The sequence below is a fragment of the Micropterus dolomieu genome, linkage group LG16 (assembly GCF_021292245.1).
Source record: "Micropterus dolomieu isolate WLL.071019.BEF.003 ecotype Adirondacks linkage group LG16, ASM2129224v1, whole genome shotgun sequence".
Lineage (NCBI taxonomy): Eukaryota > Metazoa > Chordata > Actinopteri > Centrarchiformes > Centrarchidae > Micropterus > Micropterus dolomieu.
The window spans coordinates 15,062,002-15,088,585 of NC_060165.1; the positions used below are offsets into that span (position 1 = coordinate 15,062,002).

A 26,584-nucleotide genomic window follows, 5' to 3' on the forward strand; every position below is an offset into this window, starting at 1 on the left:
TTTGAGGACCCACACATTTTAACAGTGGTGGTTTGACTGTCACTACTGGGTGGGACTAAACACTGGAGATAAAGTATTTTTGGGTGACTTGTAACGGAACAGAAGTTTGGCAAAATGATACCCTCAACATTTTGCTCAACTTTGTCCCTGTAGATTTGCTTTCCTTTTCCCTGTGAGGTTGCAGTGCTCTGTTTTCCTGTGCGTCCACACTTTGAATGTGGAATGAGCTGAGTATTCTTTATAATGCATCTGTTTTTAGGCTCAGCTGAGGTAGCGATTTCACAGGTGCCCTGAGAGCGTGGTGACATTGTAGACACACATTTTAAAAGCAAATAAAATGCCTTCTCCTGAAGGCATATCACTGACTTTGCGACAGCATTTTCACATTGTCAAATAAAAAAACAAACAGCTACTGTATGATCACGTTTGATTGTACAGACTTTTAACAGCTCGTTCCTCATAGACTGGGAAGAGCATATCTGGAGGAAATAAAAGCAAAGACAGAAAGACTTAACAGTTGCCTATAAACCACAGCCTTTCAGCCTCAGCCCAGAGTTACTAAGCCTTGATACGTTTGAATCTATACTTCAAGTTTCTGGTGTCATACAGAGTTGATGTCATGAAAATTCAGTTATTCAGTTTGTTTAGTCCCATTTTGCAGAAAACAAAAGACCTGAAATGAATAGGTGAATAATCAGTTTGTCAAATGACTCATGAATCAGCAACTATTTTCATAATCAATTACTCGTTGAAGCCATTTCCCAGCCCCATTACTTGATAAATAGTTTCAGCCTTAAAGGAATTTCCGGAAAGTTGTAAAGAGTATAAAGTGGTATATAGAATAAGAATTTATCCTGCATCTATCTATCAGGACCTACTGACACTTATATATTTATATTGATGTAAAGTAGAATCTAGGTGGTACATCGGATCACAATACACATATTCCATCAAGTGAAGATAACGTTTGAAGTTGTATAAAATGTCCTCAGTTACTCTCTGTATTGAATTTTATTAGTATTAGTTAAACTTTTGCAGTGGTGACGTCTGATGGGAAAGTGTTCATGTTTCATTGTCAGCATTGAATAAAAATAGATTTAATGTGGCTTTTTTGACACAGAAAAACACCCTTTAATCTCAAAGTGAATCAAATCTCAAATACTAAATACTTCAATTTGCACTTCCTCCTCATTGCAATTCCCCCCCCATTCCTCTTTGCAAAACTGCAAGTCCAGCCACAGATTGACATATGCGCTCTGATTCGGCCACTCCGGGACATTCAAATTATTTGTGTTGAAGCCATTTGTGTGTAGCTTTGGCTTTATGGTTGGTCTGATTCTCTAACTGGAAAAACAATCTTCCCCCAAAGTCGCAGGTTTCCTGCTACACACTGCATCAGGTTTTCTCCATGATCTCCTTGAATTACAGATGCAGAGAGGCATCTACACTGCGTTTGTGATTAGCGTTGAAAACCCCACATTAAATCCCCTTAGGTTCAGTGCTGGAAAACAATAAAACATGCAATCTTTTACTTTTTATTTGCACTGTATGGGCTTCATAACTGTCCATTGTGCTGACTGCTATTTGCTTGCCACGATCAAGGTCACATGAATTGTCTTTGCCAGAGACACATCCACGCACACAGTGACACACACAACCCCATCTGTTCCACTCAGCTGCATTTGCATTGTTTGCTGTTAATCCAGATTGATTTATCATGCCATTAAGACATAATTCCTAAAGAGCGCAGGTCAGGAATAGTATACATTAGCATGGGTACCAGAAAAAACACAACTGCTTTGACATGGATTCACCCAGGCATGGACAAACCCACATGATAAGAGTTTTACTAAATAAATGTCAGGGGGATTCGATAAGTGGGTTCATTCGTGATTTACCAACCATGCGACCTGACAGTTTTGCAGAATGAATGAACAATGCAAGAGAGCGGCAGAGAGCTCGAGAGACTGCATACTGTACATTTTCTTATCCTTTATGTAAAAGCAGTGATACATGAAAGGTAGCAGGCGTGAAACAGCATTGTTTTTCCACTTATTGCATTGATCCTGCTCAGACAAGATGGTATATGGCTGTTCTGTCAGTGCTGCTGGAGAAGTAATACATTTCTGTTAACGGGTGGATGACAGGGACATGTCACAAACTTTCTAAAGAGGGTGCACATTATTCCTAAAGCCCCATGATACCTTGTGTGAATTATGAACGCGACTTCTGGTTACTGAACTGTCGTGTGCGAGAGTTAGCGGTATGGTGCAGGTGTCTTTCCTTGTTCTTGTCCTTTTCCTCTCACACCTTAAAGGAAAAGTTTGACATTTTGGGAATGAAATAGTTCCGTGTTGTATCGATCTTCTCATCTGTGTTAGCCTACAGTAAATATGAAGCTACTGCTAGCAGCCGTGTAATTTAACCTAATCTGTACAAACCCCCCACAAATACCCTGTAAAACAGCAATTTGACTTGTTTATTCTTAGCTTTTTGTACAGATTCAGGCTAGCTGTTTCTCCTAGTTTCCATTCTTTGTGTTATGCTAGTTAACCTAGCTACTAGCGGTATCTTTAAATATAGCATACCAAGATGAGAGTAGTAGGCCTTAGTGTTGTAGTATTTGAGACCAGTCTTGGTCTCAAGACCGGTCTTAAGACCACTTTTTGATGGTCTTGGTCTCGTCACGTCACAACCGCATTTGTTCTCGGTCTTGTCTCTGTCTCGGACATTGAGGACTCAGGATTTTATTTCAAGACCAGTCAAGACCATAACTTTGGGAATATGAATAAATTGCTTTTGCATTGTCTGATGTATTAACTTTTCTTGGATGCAAAATTATTGCTTCAAATTATTTCAAATAAATAACCAATAACGCTAATTAAAAATGTGTTGTTACCGTTAACGTCTGTCACCCTACCCGCGATGGTAGGCATGGAAAAGGAGTGTTGAATAAAGATGCTTACGTTGATTTCAGCCCTTAGTGTTTGTATGTGGGTGTTTTAATGGGAATGTGGATCTTTCAGATGAATTTGAGAAGTACCTATGATCTCATTCCACATGTTATTGTGTGTCATGTGATGTGGGGAACTGGTCCCTCCCTCCCTCGGTCTTGGTCTTGACTTGGTCTCAGCCCCTAAAAGTCTTGGTCTTGTCTTGGTCTCGATTATCTCTGGTCTTGGTCTTGACTTGGTCTCGGTTTGGGTGGTCTTGACTACAACACTAGTAGGCGTATTCTATCTTTTTATCAACTTTCAACTATCAGCAAGAAACCGTATTTCCCAAAATGTTGAACTTTATGCAGGATAATGTGATCATACCTTTGCCCTTCACTTCAGAGGAAATACAAATAGCTTAACAAACTATGTTACTATGTTAGCATAGCATTAGCTAGGTAAGCTAGATAAGGTTCTATCCCACCTCCTTTGCTTTACTGTTGGTAGAAATGGAATCAATAAAGTAGCTAAATATGCTACTGTACGTTAGCCACAGGAAATGCTCCAGGTTGTCCTCCCATCCCTTGATAATGGAAGGCAGAGCTATGGTCACCTGTTGCATAATTCATGCAAGGCATCATGGGCCTAGCAATATTAACATGGATACATTCTCTTGTCGAATTAGGGAACTACAGGATTCTTGCACCATTTTAAAAGTGGAATTTAATACTTTTTAATACCTTTTAAGACCTCAAATCTTGAAACAATTTGCCATATTTGGCATTTTTATTTTCACCAGAGGTGAATGTCTTTGCATATTCCGAATCGGGGAACATAGAGGCTGTGTACAACTGGCATTAAATTATTAATGCCAAAAATTAATTGATCGGGTAGCACATGACCACATGAAAGTGTAAATGCACCCGAGACGCAGTGAGGACAGATGTGATCCAATCAGCAAAACGACATCTGGAGGTGGTCAGGGACACCATGACCGCATGGATGCAAATGCGTTGTCTATCCACATACAACTGCTTGGGTGGAAATATGTACCAGTCGCAGTCTTCTGCAAATAAAATGGTCTGACAGTGCAGACAGACGCCTAAACAGTGTGTCAGTGTTGTGCATGAACGTGCTCAAACAGTGTTGATGCTCATGTTTTTGGTGAACTGATAGTGTCTGTGAACGTGAACTAGGGCTGGGCAATAAAACAATAATGATAATTGTCGCGATACAATCTTCCTCAATAACAATATAACAAATGTTCAATGTTGAATCACAAACGAATTAGCACTTTCTTTTCTATTAAGATATTTATTGTGTTGAGGACAAGGGACTGAAAAAAGATTTTACTTTATTTTTCTCGTGCATATTTGTTGTTTTGAATGTTCTACCTTTGATACCAGGCTGCTTTTTGGGATCAAGTATTTGTCATGTTCTGACCATAAAAAAAAGTTTAAAAGCACAATTAACCATCTGGCTTCTTTAACTTGCACTCAGGAGCAAAAATCACCCTCTAAAGTTATAATAAAAACAAAAAGATTAAATAATTATTTTACTATTTTTGTCCATATCGCCCAGCCCTAACTCATGCACTGCTGTGTAAGAGTAACTTACACATTATAAAGAAAGGTAGCAAGAAAACGATGCCAGACCAAACTTAAGTTTCTCTTTCACTTTCCGGCCGAGCTAATATACAGGCGCACCGCTAAAGAGAGGTGTTCCATGGAGGAAAACAAATCACGGTGAAAGACATACTTTAGAAAGTTATTTTAACCTGTATTTATAGATAATTTTTTGGACCTGCGCAAATGAGAGGAGGACGTGATGTAGGCCACAGTTGCTTGAGCTAGACAGAACGATCGGATCTTCCTCCAACCACTTTAACTTGCGTCTCCCAATCTTGCAGCCACAACTGACGATAATATGACACGCAGCCAGACGTCAACGTCTGCAGCTAACGTAAACGTAACATTGTCAGTTACTAAAAAGAATCATAGAAATACACGCTAATTAGGCGTTTTACCATCGTTAAATTTAATGCCTACAGCAAATTTACGACCTGACAATTTAAGACCTTAATTTCCCCCGATTTCAATTTAAGACCGTTTAACACTTTTTAAGGAGCCGCGGGAACCCTGAACTAAGGAAACAAATAATACTGGGATGTACTGCTTTCCAATTTAACCATTGTTTCCTCAGCTCATAGGTGTTTTTGCTTGATTGAAAGGAAGCAGAGAATCCATTTTCGAAGCTTTAAATGAAAAATGAAATGCTCGCTCACTCACATCATGCATACCTCATCTCTTCAGTGGCAAATTTGAAGTATGCAAATCAAGGCTGCCTTCAACTTTTGAACAGTGAATGTGGTTGAAAAGTAGTTTCCATCCCTAGCAGACTTCTGCTCTGGTAGGAGCTCAAACTTCTCAGACGGAGAATGTGAAGTGTTGCAATTGTGTTACTCAGTCTGAGAAAGATTCTTGAGGGGCATGTGTGATCTGAGAGAAGCCTTCAGCAATCCTGTCGACTCCTCTTTCTTCCTCCTCTCTCTGTCAACTGCACCTCCCACTCTCAGCTTCCATTCTTCATATTCTCTTTTCCACGCAATCTTTGACTCCCTGTTTCCAGCCTAAAAATGATACCATTGTCCACCTTCCTCGTTACTCCTTCTCCGTCTTTCACTGCCCTTGTCTCGTCTTCTAAACGTGACTGTGTATTTTTAAATTTCTTCTTCTCCACCAGCCCATCCTATCTCCATTCCCCCTCCTCACCTCCCTGTTTATGCTACAGTAGCCAGCTCTCTGTAGTCTGGATCAGTATTCAATGCCATCGTCTAACCATCAGGTTCTCCACCACTTAACTCATCTCCTGGCTGGGCTGGACCATTCACTCCACCCTGTCCTTTGGTTCTCTGTATACAGGTTGGGGGCTGCTGTGTGTGTGTTAGAACGAGAGTGTGTGAAGATTGGACCATGTGTCCGGGGGAGGAGGGAGTCAAGAAGAGTGACAAGCGTAGGCAAGGTGGTGTGTTTATGTGCATAGTGCATGTGTGACAGGCAGCAATCCTGTTGCCTGAGGTGGAAATCCCAGAGTTCTCATATCGCTTCAGGTGCTTCTCTGCTGCTTTCCAGCCTCCCACACACTCTTGCAGATATATTAAGCTATTGCTCTTACACACAAAACCCTCAATAATGCACACAAACCCTAAAATGCCACATGCCACCTGGCAGCCTGCATGTTTGTCTATGTTGGGCGTGACTCTCCTCTGCGCCGACCACCTCGTTTTCCTCTTAGTGGCCTTGTACCAGCTGGAGAGCAGAATGTATGCCATCTCCTGCCTGTGCCCCGTCGCCGTCAGGAATAAACCGGGATTGTACAGATAGCTCTTTGGGGGGTTCAGCACACACACTCACACATACATACATTACAGAGTATCCCCGCTGAGTGCCTGCTGGATACTGCAGTCTGTCCTTGTTCTGATGCTCTCAGATCAATGAGCCTGGTGCTTTAGTGCTGTGCTAATCCTTTAGAGCTACACTAGCCTTGATCTCCAGGTACTATATCCGTGTGTTAAGGCCAAGCTATTTTTAAAAAATCTTTTTTATCTAAATAATATACTTAGGTTTTACTTTGCACAATCTACTGCACAACCTACACAAGGTTAAACGTTAGAGCCACACTGACCTATGTTTGGCGTTGTGCTAAAGCAAAGTTATATCTGTCATTTGTTTTAAAATTACCTTTATTTTGGTGACCTGGGGTAGCGGCACAAGCTGTAAAAAGCCAACACTGATATTTGACCACCTTATGAAGTTGTTATGGTGAATTTGTTAGCAAATGAGTTTCCTACTAAGACATTCAGAATACATAGAGCAACATCAGCATCCATTTGGAGTCGTGTTTGTGGCCACAGAGTGTAATACTAATATTCCCTCTTTTCTTTTGCTCTGTTTTGGTCTCCACCAACGCCTAAAGGACATATCTGGATTTTTAGTGGCTAAATGCTCCACTATGCTCACCGCACAAACTTTGCGGCCACAAACTTTGCCTTTGATGCTGGGCAAACAGAGTACAGTGTGAGAGATTCAGAGAGAAGTAGATGGGTGGATGATAGATGCAAGGAATTCAAATGGACATATTGGTCCAATTTATAGGCCTACCTCTCTTGCTCTTTCTCTGTCCTCCTGTCTGTAATTTTCCTTCCTGACACCATTACTCGAGAGTTGGAACCTCCTCTCCTGCAAACCTCTGCTCTTTACTTCGCTTCCCCTCCCCTCTGTCTGAATGGGAATCACGTCTGCTCGGTTATGACAGGCTGGCTTGGCTCGGCTGCTGCTGGAATCCAAATCATGAATATCACATTTGGTGCGTAGTGCTTTTAAATTGCTTCATTTCTCAGTGGATGTAGCTGCCGGGTGATTCCTGTCTCCGTGGTAGAATATTAGCTGTTTTCATGCACAAGTTCAGCAAGGCAAAAGACAGTCCCAGTTGTCGGTTATCCAGCCATGTGTGTTCATGTGTGTGTGTGTGTATTAAGATTGTGTTTATTTTTGTGTTTGTGTGTTAAAATGACCAGAGAACAGCTGCTGTAAGGGGATATATGGGATCCTTTTCTGTTTTTCATTTTCTTTTTTCATTCAGGTGTTGGGTGTATGGTATTCAAGGATGTAACTTGTTTAGGCTTACGGGACACCTCTGTTGGTCTGAGGTGTTGGTTTGATCCAATTTAGCGAACATATCACCATTATTAAATTAGATTATACTGCAGAATATAAATAAATAAGTACACTCTACTCTTTGCAAATGGTGTAGAATTACTATAAGCCAAATATGTATTTCTCAGGAATGTGATTGGAAGCATGGGAAAACAATTCATTAAACAAAAAGTCTGGGATCACCAGAGGGCATGTGAATAACATGCCAATGCCTTAAGTGATTTTTGTGTTATTGCACATCATGTACGTCACGCCATTTACTAGTATCTTCTGACTTATATTGTGCAGAGATGGCATGTCATTTTATGTATGTCATAGAGAAAAAATATCAGGCGATGTTATATAAAAATCTGTGGAGGGACAAAGTCGGGGTGGATAAATGGGTCAGATAAACACAAGACTTAACACAGGTCAATGTTGACTTTTTTTAACTTATATGCACAAGTTATGTTTAACTTCCCCCGCAACCCTGTAAGCAGGATAAGTGGTTGACGATGGATAGATGGATGTTTAACTTACCTCACATTCATAACTTGACTAACTAACATACTTACCTTCCGGCTAGTTAAGGGGAGTGAGAGGTCCTTGAGCATATAGTCATAAATGTGCACAAAAGATATTAGACTGATGTGTCGTAGTAGTATGCAAGATTAGCCTTGGACAAACACACACACATATACACACACGATCCAAAGGCTTATGCCTGGTGGAGATAACAAAAAAATACAATTCTGTGGATGTATTTACTAATTATGTGTGTCAGTTCTAGCAAGCAGCTTTTGATTGGTGGTATATTTTGGCTGCCTTTCTGCACCTTTCAGGTTGCCAGATATTTTGTTCAGAACTAGAGGGGAAGATGATAATGGAGAACATGGTTAAAAAAGGTACATAATGTAAATACAAAAACAGAATGACAGACAGGGTAAATAATTAGACAGATTAAAAATAGGACAGGGCCGGAATCATTTCACAAATCACACTGAGAAGCCTCACAGGGATGAAGTGTCCAAATGTTGTCCCACTTTCATCTTAAGTTGGCTAAAATGCAAAACAGTTTCTTTTCAGCGTCCTCTGCCTCTATGATTCTCAATCAATCAAAATGACAAAGTTTGGCCCAACCACAAATTTTATTTTATTTTAAACATGGCTCCCAACTGGCAGTCCGCTGTAACTGGCAAGATGCCATCTCACTGATAGACAGACGTATCATCCACGTCCTTGACACTTCCAGGTGCCTCAGATGACATCATCTTTTATATGTAAATATTACACACCCACATTACGGCACATTTTAATATGTTTTTGCTTTTAGTCATGTTTCACAAGATGAATAGTGAGTCACCTCTTACACGGCTGGAGGTAAATTATTCACACATCTGACTGATGCATTTCATTTAATCTTCATGCAAATGAACAGTAGGCCTAATGAGCAATCAGTGAGAGTGTGTGTGTGTCATTAGTATGCAGACCGTATATTTCAGCATTGTGGTTGCAAATGGAAATGCCATCAGTGTTGTCATCTGGCGTCACTCAACCTGATTGCATAATGTTAGCAGAATTGACTAAATAATCAAAGCTCCTTCCCTTTGTTACTCTGCACATCCTTACAGTTTTATTATCATTAGTCTGATAGAAATGTCAAAATTACAATTTTATTATGTTTAAAGATGATATAGCCTACTTATTTATTTATTATCAAAACTAATCTCTCCTATCATTTACATAAAAGACTATCCTTGGTGAACAAACAATTAGGCTACATTTTATTTTAAGGAGCTTGCCACTTTAACAGCTGCTGATCAACAATACAGTTATAATACAGTAACACTGGCACAGTTGTTATTGTTGAAGTAAAAGTGATAACATGAAGATGTGATAAGTATAGCACTTGATAATACATCCCTCATATCACACCATGTTAATGGCTCTCTAGTGTATTACAACCAGTTTTATCTTTCAACTCAAAGCGTGCTATTAGCTGTCAGTTAGCAGCTGCTAACGTACATGGTGTTGTAACGTAACAGATGTGTTTACCATTGACTAACACTCACAAATGTCTTGAAAATTATGCATAATTTAACAGTGTGTTACTCATAGTCTGCACTGTTACTCTAGTGTTTGCCCCTCTAAGATGGTAGGGTTCCTCAAAGGCAGATAATGCTGTGGCACAACTCTCATTGATCAGTGAGCTAATGACCTCTGCAGCTCAGGGAAAACGGATTTTTGAAAGAAGGTACTGTGTGCAGTTATGGAAAAATGTCCACCCATCTGTCGCAGAGATTTCACCTCCTGAGAGCTTAGTGCTGAAAATCCCTCAACATACAATCCTAATTGTTTTGCACCATGTGTACCAGTGTGCATCTGTGTGTGTGTGCATATGTATGCATTCAACGAGGGGGTTCAGTGAGACAAAAGTAAATTTCTAAGTAAACTTGCATAGTATTCTGTCAAAAACATTTAGTTCACATTTATTAAAGTGTTGGTGATAAAAGAGGCACACTTGACATTACTTAATAATATTCAAATATAACCATGACATTCAAAAGTGGCATTATACAGTATTAACTGATAACAGCTGTATAGTTGGCCAATTATGATAATAATGACAAACTGCTGGTAACATCTGACAATGTTTTGAAATCAGCTCTTGAGATTACAGAACAGCTCTTCACAGATGGACATGGCTGCAACTTTAACTTTAACTTTAATGTTAACGTTTAACTTCAACGTTAGCTTCTTAGACTAGCTGGACAGAATACTTCACAGCCTCAAATCTGCACTTTAGCTGCTTGTGATAACAATTACATCAGCTTCACTGACTGACAGGACAGACTACTTCACAGCCCCAAATCCTGGAGGTCTCAATTCAGAGCTCTTAAGGCGAAAAAGCTTAAAAATGATCATATGATATGCTTGGAAGTTTAACTGGGAGACTCAGACGTCAGCTGTGTGTCATTTACAACTGCTGAGCTACCTGCTAGCTACGTGCTAGTTTTATATTCAGAAGACACACCACTCTGCTAGTCTTTTATGAACTGCAGAAAGACACTCCTTAACTCAGTCCTTAATTTTTCAAATGTCAAAAATTATACAAATGGGTGTTTCTTCATCCCAAAAACCTTTGACCAAAACGTACAGACAGAGCAAACATGAGGAACTATTTGTTTGTTTTGTCAACTCCCAGTTTAACCTTAATTATGTTAATACAGGTGAATAAATTTACTGGTGACTTTTGTCTTTACATCTGGTGAAATCAATAGTCACTGACTTAAACTTTTATTCACTACAGCTTGTTAAGATACTGTTGTGTTATGTTTAACCTCTTAACATTCCAACGGCCCGCCCACGGGCCGTCAGGTCCTGGCAGCAGCTTTCGGTATGTGCACACAACTGCTATGTTAACTTCATACTCATATGATACACTGTTTGAAAGCTAAAATCCTCGTGATTCGACCAATGCAAACCATTTCAAGATACAATCACCACAGCGAGTACAATCAACGCTTCTGTCAGACCAACCAGTACAAGCAAAATTCACGAGACTCACCTATGATGCCTCATAGTAATCCACCGATCGATTGAATTCCAACAAAAATTGGTCTTGTTACATTGTCAAAGGTCCAGATGATCCAATCCAGTAAAAACATTTAGTCCAAAACACATTATTCCATCAATAAATCCCCAGGGACTGCTGCCACATCATTTCATATTTGCTGGCAGACGTGACTCTTTTGTCATTATAACCATAATAACGCCGATTTGAATGTAAACATCTACGATAGCCAACAAGAGCCTGCGCTGTAAGGAAGGGCCAGCCCCTATTATTTCGTGGGTAGACCGAGCCAATTGCAAGCAATTGTGCCGATGATTGGAACTTCGCGTAGCCAATAAAATTCTGAAAATAACTATATCCAGCTTTAAGTAGGAAGTTCATGATCTACCAGCAAAAAAACACAACTGCGTCGAGCTACCGGTTAATACGGAGCGATGCCGCAGCAGCTGCATGCTGCCAAGGGGCAGTGCTGTTTTTGAAAAAATACGCTAAGACATACACTCAGAAAAACCTGTGTAAAATAGTCATTTTTCATGGTATTGATATGAAATTTAAACTAGGACTAGGTAATGCTTCATCCTGTGGTCCTACAGTGTTTTCCAGCTAATAAGTAACAGTAATAGTAATAGTTGTTTGCATGAATTTGTTAGCAAGCATTTTCAAGCGGAAATTAAAAATATATTAGTTTTAGTGTGTTTAAACTTATATTAATCAATTCCTGTAGCACTTACATGCATTCTGACTTTTGGGTTAGACACTCCAGACACTCCAGTGTTATCTTTCAGAGAAGCCCAAAACCATGCATATACTCCAAATGGTTCAAGAACTACATTCAATTTACTTTGGATATGCCTTGAACAGGCGTTTTGCATTAATTTTACAGGAATGTTAACTAAATGTTAACACAGCTTTTTGAGAATGAAAATTGCACGATTCTAAATTAATATAAAAAAGATTGATTGTTTGGCTCTAGCTCAAGTTGCAACTGCAAGGTTTCTTTAGGTCATTGTTAAGGGTTCTTACGTGCATGTGTGTATGATTTACAGTTTACATATCGCCTTAAATAAGCAATGTTTATTGGTAGTATTATTGGGGTTCCCTTGTTGGCCATTATTCCATATCCAACCTAATCTCCCTTTCCACTGATGCATTGCATACTCAAACAAACACGCCATGCACAGACACACACTTGCCTAGGGAAATGTCAGGTATGGTTAACTTTACGACCCAGAGTAATGTTCAAAGCCATCCACCTAAGGCTGCGAGGCATTGCAGAGCTGATCGGAACAGGCACAGCATGTCCAATCGGCTTTCCTGGTCTTCCCGACACATCACACAAAGCCTCAGCCAAAGCTCAAGCATGATTTATTGTACTGTGCAAGAGAAAAAATGGTACATATTCAGTTCGCTACTAATTTACCCCTATACTTGATCATTCATTTGCATTCTTCACACCCGTAGACCGACATTCCTTTATCCAATTACCTTTGATTTATATGTGTCGCTTTTAAAATGTTATACTTGTCTGTACGCTTTCCTGCAGTTTTTGTTGCATTATATAACAGAGAGGGGATTGTTACCTTGCATGAAATGCCTGTTTGAATGTAGAATTTAATAATTTCCTGGAGGCCACAGGTAGAAATGACTGCCTATGCACAAAATTTTGTGTGTGTGTGTGTATGTCCCTCGTTGGTGTGTTACCTGTGACATTTAATAAGCATTTTGGTTTGCCACATAGTAGATTGTCTTCACAATCAGATGACTATAAAAGCATCTTGCCCTTCCCCTGCACTGTGGTTATATCACTAATGCCCCGTCTGTCAACCCTGTGATGCCTGATGCCAGGATTACATCATCAGGTACGCAGTGCCGGGGGGAGGAGCAGATGACTCTATCAGTGATGTCATTGGAGGATTCAACTTCCAAATCCTAAAAGAAGCAAATGAGATATGCAGGACGTTAAGTCTGAATGAGTCATACGTGTGGGAACTGGAGTAAAGAAGTTATTGTATGTGGGTGATGTTTTTGTCATGTCTCCCCCATCATCCGCCTACATCTCTTCCTCATCCTTTTACTATCTATGCACAAAAACGTATTTTTCTTCCTTGCACAGAAAACCAGGACCATCATCACAAACTCAAGTTCTGTGCCTCCCATATAAATGATCATTTACACACAAAATGTATGGCTGCTGTTGCTGATCTGGTTGATGGGATTTTCCTCATCAGCCCAAGCCCTTGCTCATTTATGACAACCACGTCAGTTTGATAGCTGTCTAGCATCAGCATGAAGCGTGGAAAATATCTGTGAAATTTGACCCACTGCCAAGTCTTCAGCAGATGGCCCTGCAGCAACAGTGTAGCGTGATGCTCGATACGAGAGCTGCTAAAACTGCTCAATAGTGGAGGCACCAGCTGGAGATTCGATGAACAGTAGGAAAATCTGCTGCTTTCATGGGAAAATGAGTAATAGTGTTTTTCTGCTACTAGCTGAAATGTATCGTTTAGTGATTTTTAAAAACTTTTTCACTCTCTAGTGATATCATTGTAAAAATGTCTGAGCTACGTGCTCCACTAATAGTGGTTTCAGACTTATTGCATGAGCAGATTGCACAAGTTAGTGCGCAGAATGAAGAGCAGCTCAAAGCAGCCCACTAACTAACTACTGTACTTTACGGTGTTTGTATGCTCTGAAAGAAGTCACAGTGCAGATATAAAGTCACTCAGGCCCGCCCACAGAAATAAATGGGCCCCTGAAAAGATCCAGTAAATAGGCGCTCCCCAAATCTGTTTTACTCATGTTAATGCATGCGTGTGCTCTCACTCTTATCTCCTACATAAACACATACATGGCTTGCCACATGTGGTGCACTTTTGATGTTTTGACGTTGTGTACAACAAACATTACTCCATACCATACTATTTTTCATTGTGAAAAAGGCTACATTTTACTAAAGCAACATTAAATAAAATGCAGTTTTCATTACAAAAACATTGTTTTGTAGGTATTCTTGATGATATTTAAGTTTGTCATTTGGAAAACCATTTTACAATTTTGATTACTCATTCTGCACTTGTATTAATTTAGCATCCAATGAAAACAATATGAAGCTGCTGAAGCATAGTGTTTCGCCGGGCCCCACTGATTACTGTACAAAAACACAACTTTCTTCACTGATTCTGGTGAAACTGGATCATATTTGATGGAGAAATATTAGAAATATGGAGAAAAAATTTGCTAGTTTTCTCTCTGATGTGCCCTGGCTGCTCTGCCTCAACACTGTGATTCACAGAGTTTCCTGATGGACAGATAGATTTACTTGTTGCTGAAGTGAGTTAACAAGCTATCTAGCTGCTGTTATTAGCTCAGTTAGCTGTGCAACCACTGGTCAAATTCGCTTACTCTGCTGTACTGGGAGATCGGACCACCGGGGGAGTGTTAGTGTTTATCATAGACTGTAATGTTATAATGGTGTTTAAGTTACACGGTGTGCGGCGCCTGACTGGGAACCGTAGCCGGGCGAGTGGGCAACGAAACCTCGCTCAGCAGCCTCCCAGTGAACACAGCATGAACAGGACCGAACACAGCCTCAACAACCAACAGGGAATCCAATAACTTACTGAGATGATTTACACAGAGCTCTGTGATAGCTTTACTTTTTGCTAAACTGCTAACTGTAGCCATTCTGCCTGTATTGGTGGCTGGTTGCTTCGGTCGGTTAGCCGTGCTGCTAGCGGTCTTATAGGCTTACTCAGCCCCGGGTTGCCAAGAGCCAAACCACCTTCGGTACTGTATCCCCAGTGGTCAAACTGGCCTCTGTCGGTCTCGGAGGCTGTGCTCGGTCCTGGTCCAGCTGCCGTGTTCACTCACTGGGAGCTGGAACCAGTCTGCACAGAGTCTGCATGATGGGGTGGGGACGTAAACACACATTCGGCATTACTGGCGACTGTAAATGCCTATCAATACCTGCAACACGTCCCTCCCTAGCTTTAGGTTTTTACAGAAACACGTACATAGACTGTATATAAAAACATATATGGAGGCAAATAACAAAATGTGTTTCAAAATGTACCTGTAATCTGTGTAGCATGGCTAAATTAGTTATGAATTTTAATAAATTTATGAGAATTAATACCCAATTATGAATTTTAATATTCACAAAATCAAAAAAATATTCCTCGTTTCAGGGCACCACCGGAGTTGTTATAATCCTAGAGTCTCCGGACCTCTAGGTAGCTTTTAATAATTATACAATTATTACTAGTGATCAGTTAGTTAATAATCGCTAATAATTATCTTAAATCAATCAGTCGGTCTCACATCTAAAGGGTCAATTCTCTTGGCAGGGATGTGGAAATAGGCAACACACACAGTTCTTGATTATATTACAGTGAATTTATTCTCTAACTAATGCGATATAAAAGGGTGGTTAAATACAGGGAAACTAAACAATGGCTGAACAATGAGAAATGGAGGTTCGATTGTGGGAAGCATTTGACTCATATGGCAGAGGAGAACTAATGAATGTAAGCTATGAGTTTAGGAGTTAAAAGGAAATATTAACATTACGGGACATCTCTGACCACAGAATGTTTGTTAGGTCTTACGGCTTGTTGACGGCCTGCTTTGGCCTGTTGCATGGGTCCCACGCTAGCTGCCCAATCCTGGCTTTTTGCTTGGGATTCTCCGGGGTTCTCCGTGTCTGAAGAAAACGCCGTCCTCCGTCTGGCAATTCGGCTGTTTTCAGGTTTCCTTCATTGCCGCTGGCGAGACCACGTGGCTTCCTGAATTAGTCCAGTGTAACTTAACGGACTGATAACTTTAACAAAACAAAAGAAAGAAAGAAAATAAAACAAACTGAGGTGCAGATCGATGTCACGGCACTTCGCGTGTGTAGCTTCAAGCGAACAAAGGCCTGTTGCGCTGGCCGACCTCTTAGGCGTTGCGTGCCGAAGCGTCCAGAGAGCAGAAAGAGACCAGGGCACGAGGGGAAGAGCAGAGCAGAGAGCGAACGAAGTCGCGTGTCGCTCTTTTGTTGCCTGGGGCGTGGTTCCCCAGAGGGCGTTTCAGGTTTCCCGAGGGACTGCCTTTCTAAACTTAATGTCTAAAAGAAAAGAATTTTTTCTATTTGCGCGTATTATAATCAAATATTTTCCACAATCAAACCTCAATGGTCAAACGGTTGTACCGTTCTAAGTTAAGCATTTGGTAACAGGAAACAATTGTCACATTATTGGTCAGGATATTTATACATTAACGGAATTTCCAACGATGGTATGTAATACTTATTTCGTCCACTTACATGAGGAAAGCTTAGATTAATCCAAGACCATCTCTTCTTAGGAACTGGGGAATTTAGTTATTCAGCCTTAAATTCAAGCCGGCGATTATATAGTATGACATTTCTTTATCATCATTTCTAAAGGAATTTTGTGAGAAAGTATTGTGAACAAGTATTGGTTACACATTAAATGACGGAGTGTCCTTAACCTTGCTGAAAATAAAAACACTACAAAAGTAACTTATTTAGATTCTTTTCAGCACTAATATCAACAACAGATAGCAACAACATGGTAACATAACTACTCAAATAGAGGCAAATGTAATCAAGTAACTAAAAGATTTAATTAAACTTAATTAAATGCTTTGAGTCTTTGGAGACTCCAGTCTTTGGTTATTTAAAGTTCGGCTTCCTGGGTTATGTCACACTTAGGTGAGACAAGGAGTATCCCTTTGATGGGGTAATGAAACACAGAGCAAGGTCAGTTGCCACGGCGTGTGTGTGTGTGTGTGGGGGGGGGGGGGGGGGGGGGGGCTTTCCGATAGGCTGTTTGTAATCTCTGGTTACTTTCCCTTTTGTCAGTTTAACAGTCAGTCACCGCGTTATCAGCTTCGGAATCAAAAGGGTGCCAGTTTTATGGTCAGGGATAGCACTTAGAGAAAGCAACTTTTCCACCCCTCTTCCGTTGGGGTCTCTTTAGCAGTCTGTTGAAGTTGATCTTTAACCCCCCTGCTCCTCTCTGGGAGAGGAAAAGAGGGATTTGGAGTAGCTCCAAATTTATTTAATATGAAATGCACAAATCCACACCGTTGTCCCACTACATCTGATTACATCTTTATTTGCTGTACTGTAACGGAATACAGTTAAATTTTTTTTGTATCCTGATTACGTAACGCCGTTACATGTAATCAGTTACTCCCCAACCCTGTACACAAACATATAAATGCATATTAGTTACATTTTAGAGCAGTATGAGATTCATTTAAGTTAAAGTAGCTAGCTAACGATGTTTGCAAGCTAACTCTTAATTTCTCTTCTTCCCTGACTGTTTGTAATGTCTGCCACTGTGTATAGACTAAAAACACATCTGTCACTATGCTGCAAAAAATTTGGTTAAAGAACAACATATTTTTATTTTAAAAGACAAACTTCAGCTCAATGTCTGGCTTGAAACCTTTCAGCTGAAGGAGCTCTCTCTGACAAGTGAGCGGCAGGAAGTGGTTCACTCCTGTTCTTCCCCCCAGGCTCAGCTCTCTCCTTCTCTGCTTGTTTTGCCTCCCCCGTCAAAGGCTTCTCTTTTAAGTTTTATTGAAGAGGGACCAACAGTTGGGATTTGAGATGAAGAGGAGTGTAAAATGTTGAGAGCCTTGAAAGAACAACTCTTTCTTTGATTTTTAGGGGATGAAATCAAAACTTGACATTTACCTTTGATATTTTTGATAGTGTATAATTTTTCTTCTACGGAACTCATGTAGCTGCTGAGAATATCCCAAAACCAATGACACTGCTGATATTTGGCCTGGTAAATATTCAAAAAAACTTCAAATGGGTCAGATGCTTTTTCAAACATGTCACATTTGCTTCTCTTTTGCTCTGAAACCTAACCAGCTTATGTGTTATAACTGTGATCTCAAGATATGATAGTGAAATGGTTTCATATATACACTGTCAGTGTCAAGTGGAATCAAGTAGGTCACAATGAGGAAAGTGTGATTAAGTTAGATTTTGCTGCTTTCCTGACTCTGGCATCGTCAGGAGTTTTCTTTTAAAGGGACTGAATACAAGAACGAAATGTTTTTTCGTCCTCTTTTGTTAGCTTTCTCTTAGGAAAAGTGGTCGTGCTCTCTCGTCCATCTTCAGCTCTCTCAGTTTTGCTTGCAGAAGATGAGCTAAGCCGCTTGGAATGGCCCAAGAGTCCATGCTGACGTAAACCTTTCAAAGAAGCTTTTTTTAATTCACTGTGTGTGTTTAAAGGGATTGAATGGTAGCCTTTCAGGACAGAATTTTGAGGTGTGTATCTGTGTGTGTGTGTTTGTAAGATTGGTGCAGTGCTTGTACAAGCGACGTCTGATTTTGTTCAAGGAAATGTTTCTGCCAATAATCCACACACTTTCAGTCTGTAAAGCATAGTGATAAACTAGCACTTACAGCAACTGCCAATTTGCCAATTTGAGCTGAAGTATTTCAGAATCATCTTGAGTGCCTTTTTTTATTTTATTTATGATCAAAACATGGTTCTCTTACTGCCAAGAGATGATTTGACTTGTGGAATGCATATGATATATTAACTGACCTAAATCATTCATCAAGGATTGTAACGATCTATATGTATCTTTTAACTTTTTCTATGCGTGAAATAAGTATGCATGACTGACAGACTTGCTTGGTTTGAAATCTGTTTTCAATAGAAGGTAGTTTTCGTTTATTTTGAACTGAAATTACTATTGATATACATAAATGTTTTTCTTTCCATTTCTAAAGTCTGCTCTTGATTTGACTCTAAAATTCATTTATTCCAAAATGTTACACCAAAACAAAGATGGAAAAGAAATAATGGCAACAAACACACAAAAAACAAACTTTTTAAGGAAGCACTTATATGCAACCTATAATGCCTCAGCCTTACCACTGTTGTTACTATGTTTGCTTCCTCCAAGGTCAATTGTATTTGCATTTACCATGTTTGGCCTTCAGGTGCAGACTCTTAATATGGCATGGTTTATGTTTCAATGAGCGAACATATTCGCAGCTATTTTCTTTCCTGACTGCCAAGGAAATGGTCTGTGAAAACTAATCCTTCAATTATTGCGAGCTTTGATCCTTCTTCTCCCTCTCTGTCCCATGCTTCAAACTGTATCGCTTCAGTGCACACACACAGATCTTTTTCTGTCTTGAGCCGAATTGAATCAGCCGGAGAGCTATTGACACAGTAAAGCTGAATTCAACACAAGGAGGAGCGCATTGACAAACACATTAGACAAGAGAAGTTAAAACAAAATACAATGAAAACATGGTGTGCAGATTACATTCTCCCTCAAACAGACCCAGTGGTTGGAAGAGCTTATAAAAGCTTATAGATTTTTTATAGGTGGTATTAGCGAGTTTAGGCCACAAGGGGAACTAAGTCAGTGGTGTGGAAGATCAGAAAGCAGGTCATGCAAGTTGAGTTTAATCTTCAGCACCCGCATTGATCAAACGCTGTGTGCTGTGTCTGTGTTTGAAACTAGAAGCAAGGGTTTGCAAATTTTCTGATTCAAAGGCATGGAGAAGAATTCCTGTTGATGTAGAAGAAATGTTTTTGTAATCCTGTACATGGGAATGGGTGGATCGTCATTACAAAGTGCGTCTGTGTGTGTGGGAAAGAAGTGCAGAGATTAATTAGAAAATTATAGCTCCTAGTCTTCTCATATCAGTGCAGCTTGTTTATAGCATGAACAGATTCCTGATATATGCCATGATAGCTGACTTTTATGCAGTTTTGGTCGGGTATGTGCTATCTCTGTAGCACAGCAGTGCCTTTTAAAAAGGTCCCCACGTAAATCAAACTTGATGCTTTCAAGCTGTTTTTGAGTGGAGGTATAGAGGTGATAGTAAAACTGAGCAGAAATATGGAAAAATGGGGAAAAAACTGTGAGAGGCCAGAGATCAAAGCAGAAAGAGACAGATAGTTAAGATGAATCAAAAGGAAGGTGCTTTAAAAGATAAAAAGAGTTCCTGTGAGGTGTTTTTCTTAAATATGGTGTTCACTAACAAAGACAGTTGTGCGACATAAAAGGTAGTTTATTCGGATAGCAAAAGGGTTCGGGAAGGATAGGATGAAGGGGTCAAGGGGAGGGATCAAAGGGTCGAGAGGGGATGGATGAAGGAACACAGGAGAGATCCCTGATTCGGGGTGTGAGATGAAGCGCAGGAGCTTTTGGGTGAAGAAGTTTATATCGCTATGGTCCACATGGGTTTTTTGGTTTTGAGAACTGAGTGAGCATAAGTGATGGAGTTAGTTAACATTATGATGTTATGATTATGGACATTATGATGATGATGGAATGAAATAGCAGGCCGAACGAGGTATTGAAGGTTCACCATTCATCCTGAATAGTACAATGAGAGGCTTTTAAGAGTGAGACTATTGATTGTAGTGAGGCAGAGATCAGAAGGAGAAGCTGGGGGTTTAGATAAAGATCATGCTGAAAACTGATGGACCGCCGAGTCTTGTGCCAGGGATTAGAATTGTTGGAAAGAGAAACAGGAGTGGGAGTCAGCAATGGAGTTTTAGATGCCTGGAATGTGGGCGGCATGATGCATTGACGTTGGGCTGAGATTAAGGTCAGTTTGCAGATACACTTAATGATATAAAGTCAACCTTTGTTTATGATGTCAACAGCGGTATAGTTGTCTGTGTGAACAAGAATTCCGTTTTTGGACCATTCGTGCCCCTCAAAGAATGGCACCTATGTTGTGGGATTGTGGGATAGATAGATGGAAGGATGGTATTGACACAGTTTGTCCAAGTGTGGATATATGTCAGTATGGCAGCGACTGTGTCATCATCAGAGGCAACCAAACCTGCTTCACCCTCCTTGCCAATAAAACCCATTGTTTAAATTCAAATTCCCTCTGCTTTTTTCCCATGCTATTGTCAAGAAAAGGACGACTCCGCACATTTGGAGTGTCTGAGATTATGCCGTCTTTATATATCAGTCAGCACTCAAAGTCAGACGCATGTCAAAGTGAGCGCACGCATTTGAAACTAGAGCAGGAAAATGATGCATAAGTAATGCTAGGATCATCTCAAAACTATGACATAAAAAAAGATTTTATAGGTGTGAAGTAAGCTGGCAGCATTTTTGTACTTTTTTTATGATAAAGAGTTGTTGTCCAAAGATTTAAGCTCCAATAAGACCAGGGTAACTCTATAGACAGTAAGGTACTGTATGTCACTGCAGTTTGTTTTCTTATAAACATGAGTTGTAAGTTACTAGAACTAGAAATACTGTTCTATTATTAGTCACATTGCCCCAACCATAATGGGTAAAAAAAATATTGTGCCATTTTTGGAAATACGATTATTTGCTCACTTGCTGAGAGATAGATGAGAAGGTTGATACCACTAGCAACCCATTAACCTAGTTTAGCATTAAGACATAAACCTCTGTAAAATTACAATGTTATGAATTTGAATCAGCATATTCCTCAAAATGTTAAAACTATGTAAGTATACTCAAGCCACTGATTGTGTGACTCTATGAAAAAGATATTCTAGCCAAAAGTCCTAAAATATATTCCATTATTAAGTTTGCATGTTTGTAATAGGAGAAGTTTAAGTCATATCCTGAAGAATTACCAGGGGGCCAACACTGTGGATGTGATTCCCAGACTTTATTAGGTTTGGGTAAGTTTTCTGTAAATTTTCAGCTAGTAAATAAAATTACAACAGCATTAATGCAACACAATTGATTTGTGTATATTAACCTAGATATACCTTTATACCTTGTCCTGCAGAATATACACCTATCTGTGTGAACAAGTGGCTCTGCTGTTTCCAACTGTCTCAGTAATCTGTGTCCCCTCAGAAACCATCTGTGTTCTCGACCTATTAAAAACAGCCACAGCGGTGTCATGGTCGTTAAGGCGAACACAATTAGAGGAGCCGTTAACAGTGGGAATTGTTATTGCTATCACTGTCTGTTATTGTTGCTGTCGAAAACCCCCAACCTCTATTTTTTAGTTCTTTCTCTCTGTTTCAGACTGCCTAGCATAAAAATTCAAACCTTCACAGCACCGAGAGCAGGTGGTTAGAATGAACACATTGAAGTGTTCTTGAGATGAATCAGCAGTCATGCTCTTGAAGGAGGTATGTAAGAAGACATATTGGTCTCGTTGTTTTCTCTCTCTTCTCCCAGGAGACAGACAGGAAGGGAAACAGAAAAAGATGAGGGCAGGGAGAGTGACTACAGGGCAGAAGATAAAAAGGCACCAGAGCGGCGAAAAGGGATGGAGTGGTGGTTGCTGCTGGGAGTATTGGCCTTGCTTTCTAATCATTATTTCTCACCTCTCTGCTCTCCGTCCTTCTTCATGTCCTGTGTCCAGGGATATGACCTATCATATGGAAAGCGACTGCTTTTTTTTTTTTACTGGCTTCATCTTCTGACAGCAAGAGTAATTGAGCAAATTGCTCTCTTGCATAACACACCGTGCCTGTAAGACCCAGAACAGGGGGAAGGGGAGTCACAGAGAGTGATGGAAAATCATTGTAAAAGGGACAGGAGGAGAGCAGGAGAGTGGTGGGAGGGGGTGATACTAAAGAGTGAGATGGATGAAGCCTGAAAGTCAGGAATGTGAGGCAGGTTGAAGGAGAGGACATACTGATGGAGGGAGGAAAGCAAATGCACCCACAGCTTTCTCACATACACATTAATATTTGATATCCTTGCCCTTTCCTTGCTACATTTCAGTATCACCTGAACTCATGACTGTATATCTACAGTACGTTCCACTAAAATAGGGGAATGTCTTTTAAAAAATGCTTTGAAGCTTTATTGGTAGACTTGCTTCTTTCACTATCCTGTAAATTATACTTATTTATCATCAGCCAAAAGGTGGAGGACACATTTTGAAACATGCCAGTAGTTTTGCAGTTTTCCCATTAAAATCAATATATAAGCACTTCTGTGTCATAGTCAGGTACTGGAAGTGGAAAGTTTAAAAGAAACCCTCAAACTAACCTCTCCTTTAATCAGTTAATCATTTCGTATGAATTTATTTTATTTAAAGTGCAGAATCATCATGCAGCACGGTCCCAATACACATTGCAAATAAAAACAGTACATAAGCCTAGAATGTAGACGAAGGTCTACGTTCTAGGCTATAATGAAGTGAAAAAAGGTAGGTTTTCACTTTTGATTTAAAGATTTCAACTGAACGTGCTTCTTTAACATGTAATGTTATAATACATCCATCAGTGTTAACATACAGATTCTCATACAAATGCCCATATTTTTCCAGTAGACTAATAGACATGCCTCTAAATTTAAGAGTTGGGAAAGGCTTCACAAGTTCATATAGCTGTGTATTATAAGCCTAGCAATGAAAATAACACTGTATTCACCAAGGGGAAGCATATAGATAGATAAAAGCACAGGGCCAAGGACTGATCCCTTGGGTACACCAAACAATTGTAGCTAACATGTTGAGTTCTATTTGATAAATATATAGTCAAGCCATCTCAGCTCCATCCCCTGGATACCAATATGCTTTTCCAAGTGGCTTAAAAGTATACTGTGGTCCACGGTGTCAAACACTGCATTCAAGTCAAGAAGCAACAACAATGATGTTAAGTCAGAATCAACAGTAATTAGTAGATCATTGACTACTCTGGTCAAGGAAGTTTGAGTAGAATGGGGGGATTGAAAGCCATGTTGAAATGTGTCAAAAAAGATTGTTGTTGGATAAGTTCCTTAAAAAAAAAAAGACTGTATAGGGTCAAATATACAGGTTGTAGGATTGGAAGCAGTTACAAGGCTGGTAAAGGTGTCAGGGGACATTTTTCGAAACTGTGAGTATTAATGTTAGAGAAATGTGCTGTCCTAGCAGCTGAGAGTGCACCTTTATGCTTCTTAAAACTCTCAACCCAGGCAAGGCGAAAACTTGCCAAAAAGTGCTAAAACTTGGCATACTTCTTGAAACGCAACCTCAACATTGTGGTGAGCTGTAGGGTAAAACTTTAAAATGTTATAACCTTGCTGGAAGGTGGATACAAATGAGAGGACAAAAGAGGATATTACTGCTATTGCTTTAGAGCAAAAAAGATTGGTCAGCCAATTGATTAACAACAACAGAAACAGAAAATTAAACATCTGCTATTTTGATAATGTCTTAAATGTTTAAGTCATTTATTAAGCAGAAATGCCAAATGTTCTCTGGTTTCAGCTTCTGAAATGTTTCATTGTCGTATATGATAGTACACTGAATATGTTTGGGTTTTAGACTGATAGTCAGATCATTCAAAAATTAATCGAGAGAATAGGGCAGACAAATGGACGATAAAAATAATAAGTTGTAGCCTTACTTGCTTATAAAAATTTCAACCAAATTTTGCTATGTGTGGTAGCCATAGTTTTTATAATTTATTTTTTTAGGATTTTCTCCTTGATTCAAAGTAATAAACTTTCCAGAAGCAAATATCTTTTATGGATCCTCCACACTGTCTCTTCCTCTGTCTCTGTCCATGGTGGTGACACATTCACTCTCTGTCTGTCTGTGCTGAAACAGTGAAACCTTGTCTTTCTTTGTGTCCATCTCCATGGCAATGAAACACTCAGACTAAGTCCATTGTACTGTTTGTCTGTGTCTCTCCCTTTATATCATTTTCAGATCAAGTGAACACAGACAAACACATCAAAAGCAAAGGAATGCACATTAAAAGTGGCCTTTCACTTAATCTGGAGCTTTTATTCTCCCTCTGACATGCCTCAATAAAAAAGAAGGAAACCCATCTTACATGTATCCTAACTGACTAATATTCTACAGTTTTCATCTGTCTATCATCAGTGGCAACTGATGATTGACTGCTAGTGGAATGTATGTACTGTAAATGTAAAAGACACCTGGCTGTACCAAGGGCCGGTGTTAGCAAGACTGCTGTAAAGTGGATAACAAAGCTGTCACTGGCTCAAATCCAGGCAGCCATTGTCTTCTGATTGCCAACCAAACCGACAATGCGCCAGTGATTTTATGCTACTAGGATAATCCTAAAAGTCTCTCTATAAATAAACGCTGTAGCAGCACTGGAGAGAGCCGCTCTGAAACATGGACTCAAAATAAACAAACATTCCAGACTGGTGGTGAAACAATCTTTCCTTGGTCAATAATCATAAAATAAGTAGTTTCTGAGGGCAATCACACAAGAAGACTGACTAAACCAGAAGGCTAAAGCAAGAACGAGTGAGAAAATAGCACACAGGCATGGAGGCAAAACAGGGAAAGGCCTAGGGGTGGGAATCTCTGGGCACCTCACAATTCGATTCGATTACGATTCAGAGCCCTGCGATTCGATTATAAAACGATTATTAATTACTAAGCATTTAATTTGCGCGTTAAAATCCAAAAGAAACATCTGCTAATTAGCTTAAAAGGACTATTTTGCGTCTCTAATTTACTTTATTAACCTCAGCTCTATGGTCCTTAATTTCTTTAACATCCAGACTCCTCTGAAAATGGACATATAAAGTTAATTATCAGGATATAGCCTACAGTATATGTACAGGACATAGCTGTACACCAGGTTAGTCTAAGCTTGTACCAGATGTTTTCAACCCTTGACTAGTAGGTTAGTTAGTAATGACTTACAGCTGCTAATTAATATTACTTTGATACTAATTTAGCTAATGTTACACAAATAAATAGATATTTTAGCGCCTTTCACAGGATCCAGGGACGAGTTACACATAGTTACACATAGAACAACAAAAAGTCATTCAGGATTGAATGCCTTGGTAAAGAGCTGGGTTTTAGTAGATTTTTTAAAGTGTCCAGACAGGGAGCATTTCGGATCTCTGTGGGGATGAGTTCCAGAGGGTGGGGGCTGTGACGCTGAAGGCTCTGTCCCTAAAGTCCAGAGTCTGGGTGACAGAGAGCAAGCCCTTGTACAGGGGAGACGTTAGCTTAGGAGCGCTAACACTATCACTTTTCCAGCCGTTGGGGAAACTACAGACATTTATTAACGGACACAGGGGCTGTGTCCGAAATCCCCTCTCATTCACTACTCCCTACCCCCTATGTAGGGAGTTGTACGTAGAGCACCATACAGTGAGCTCACTCACATTATTGAAACAACACTATCCTGATCATTATTTCGGCGCCATTAATTACGTCATTGCCGTAGGACAATCAGTTTTTTCTATCAGCGCAGTGCATGATGGTATATATGGCTTGGTTAGTGACCATCGGTTGTACACTACTTTTCAAAATGCATTCTGGGATACATTGAGTGGACTATATAGGGTATAATAATTATCACTATACATTCGGACAGCACAGCAAAATGGCGTAGTGGGTGATTTCAGACAGCCACAGTGATCTACACTGCACGTTTACTACCAGA

General features: G+C 39.9%; 2 protein-coding genes across 3 annotated transcripts in view; one reads left to right on the forward strand and one right to left on the reverse strand.

Moving 5' to 3' along the window:
• The window catches only part of st8sia1 (ST8 alpha-N-acetyl-neuraminide alpha-2,8-sialyltransferase 1), a 62,563-nt gene extending 55,337 nt beyond the window's left edge, over positions 1-7,226 (reverse strand). Inside the window, exon 1 of the mRNA XM_046071637.1 lies at positions 7,097-7,226. Within this exon, the coding sequence (XP_045927593.1) occupies positions 7,097-7,149 (53 nt within the window). The 5' untranslated portion in view covers positions 7,150-7,226. The remainder of the gene's footprint in view (positions 1-7,096) is intronic.
• Positions 1-26,584, forward strand: part of iqsec3a (IQ motif and Sec7 domain ArfGEF 3a) — a 118,806-nt gene that overhangs the window by 4,829 nt on the left and 87,393 nt on the right. The gene's annotated exons all lie outside the window — the stretch shown is intronic.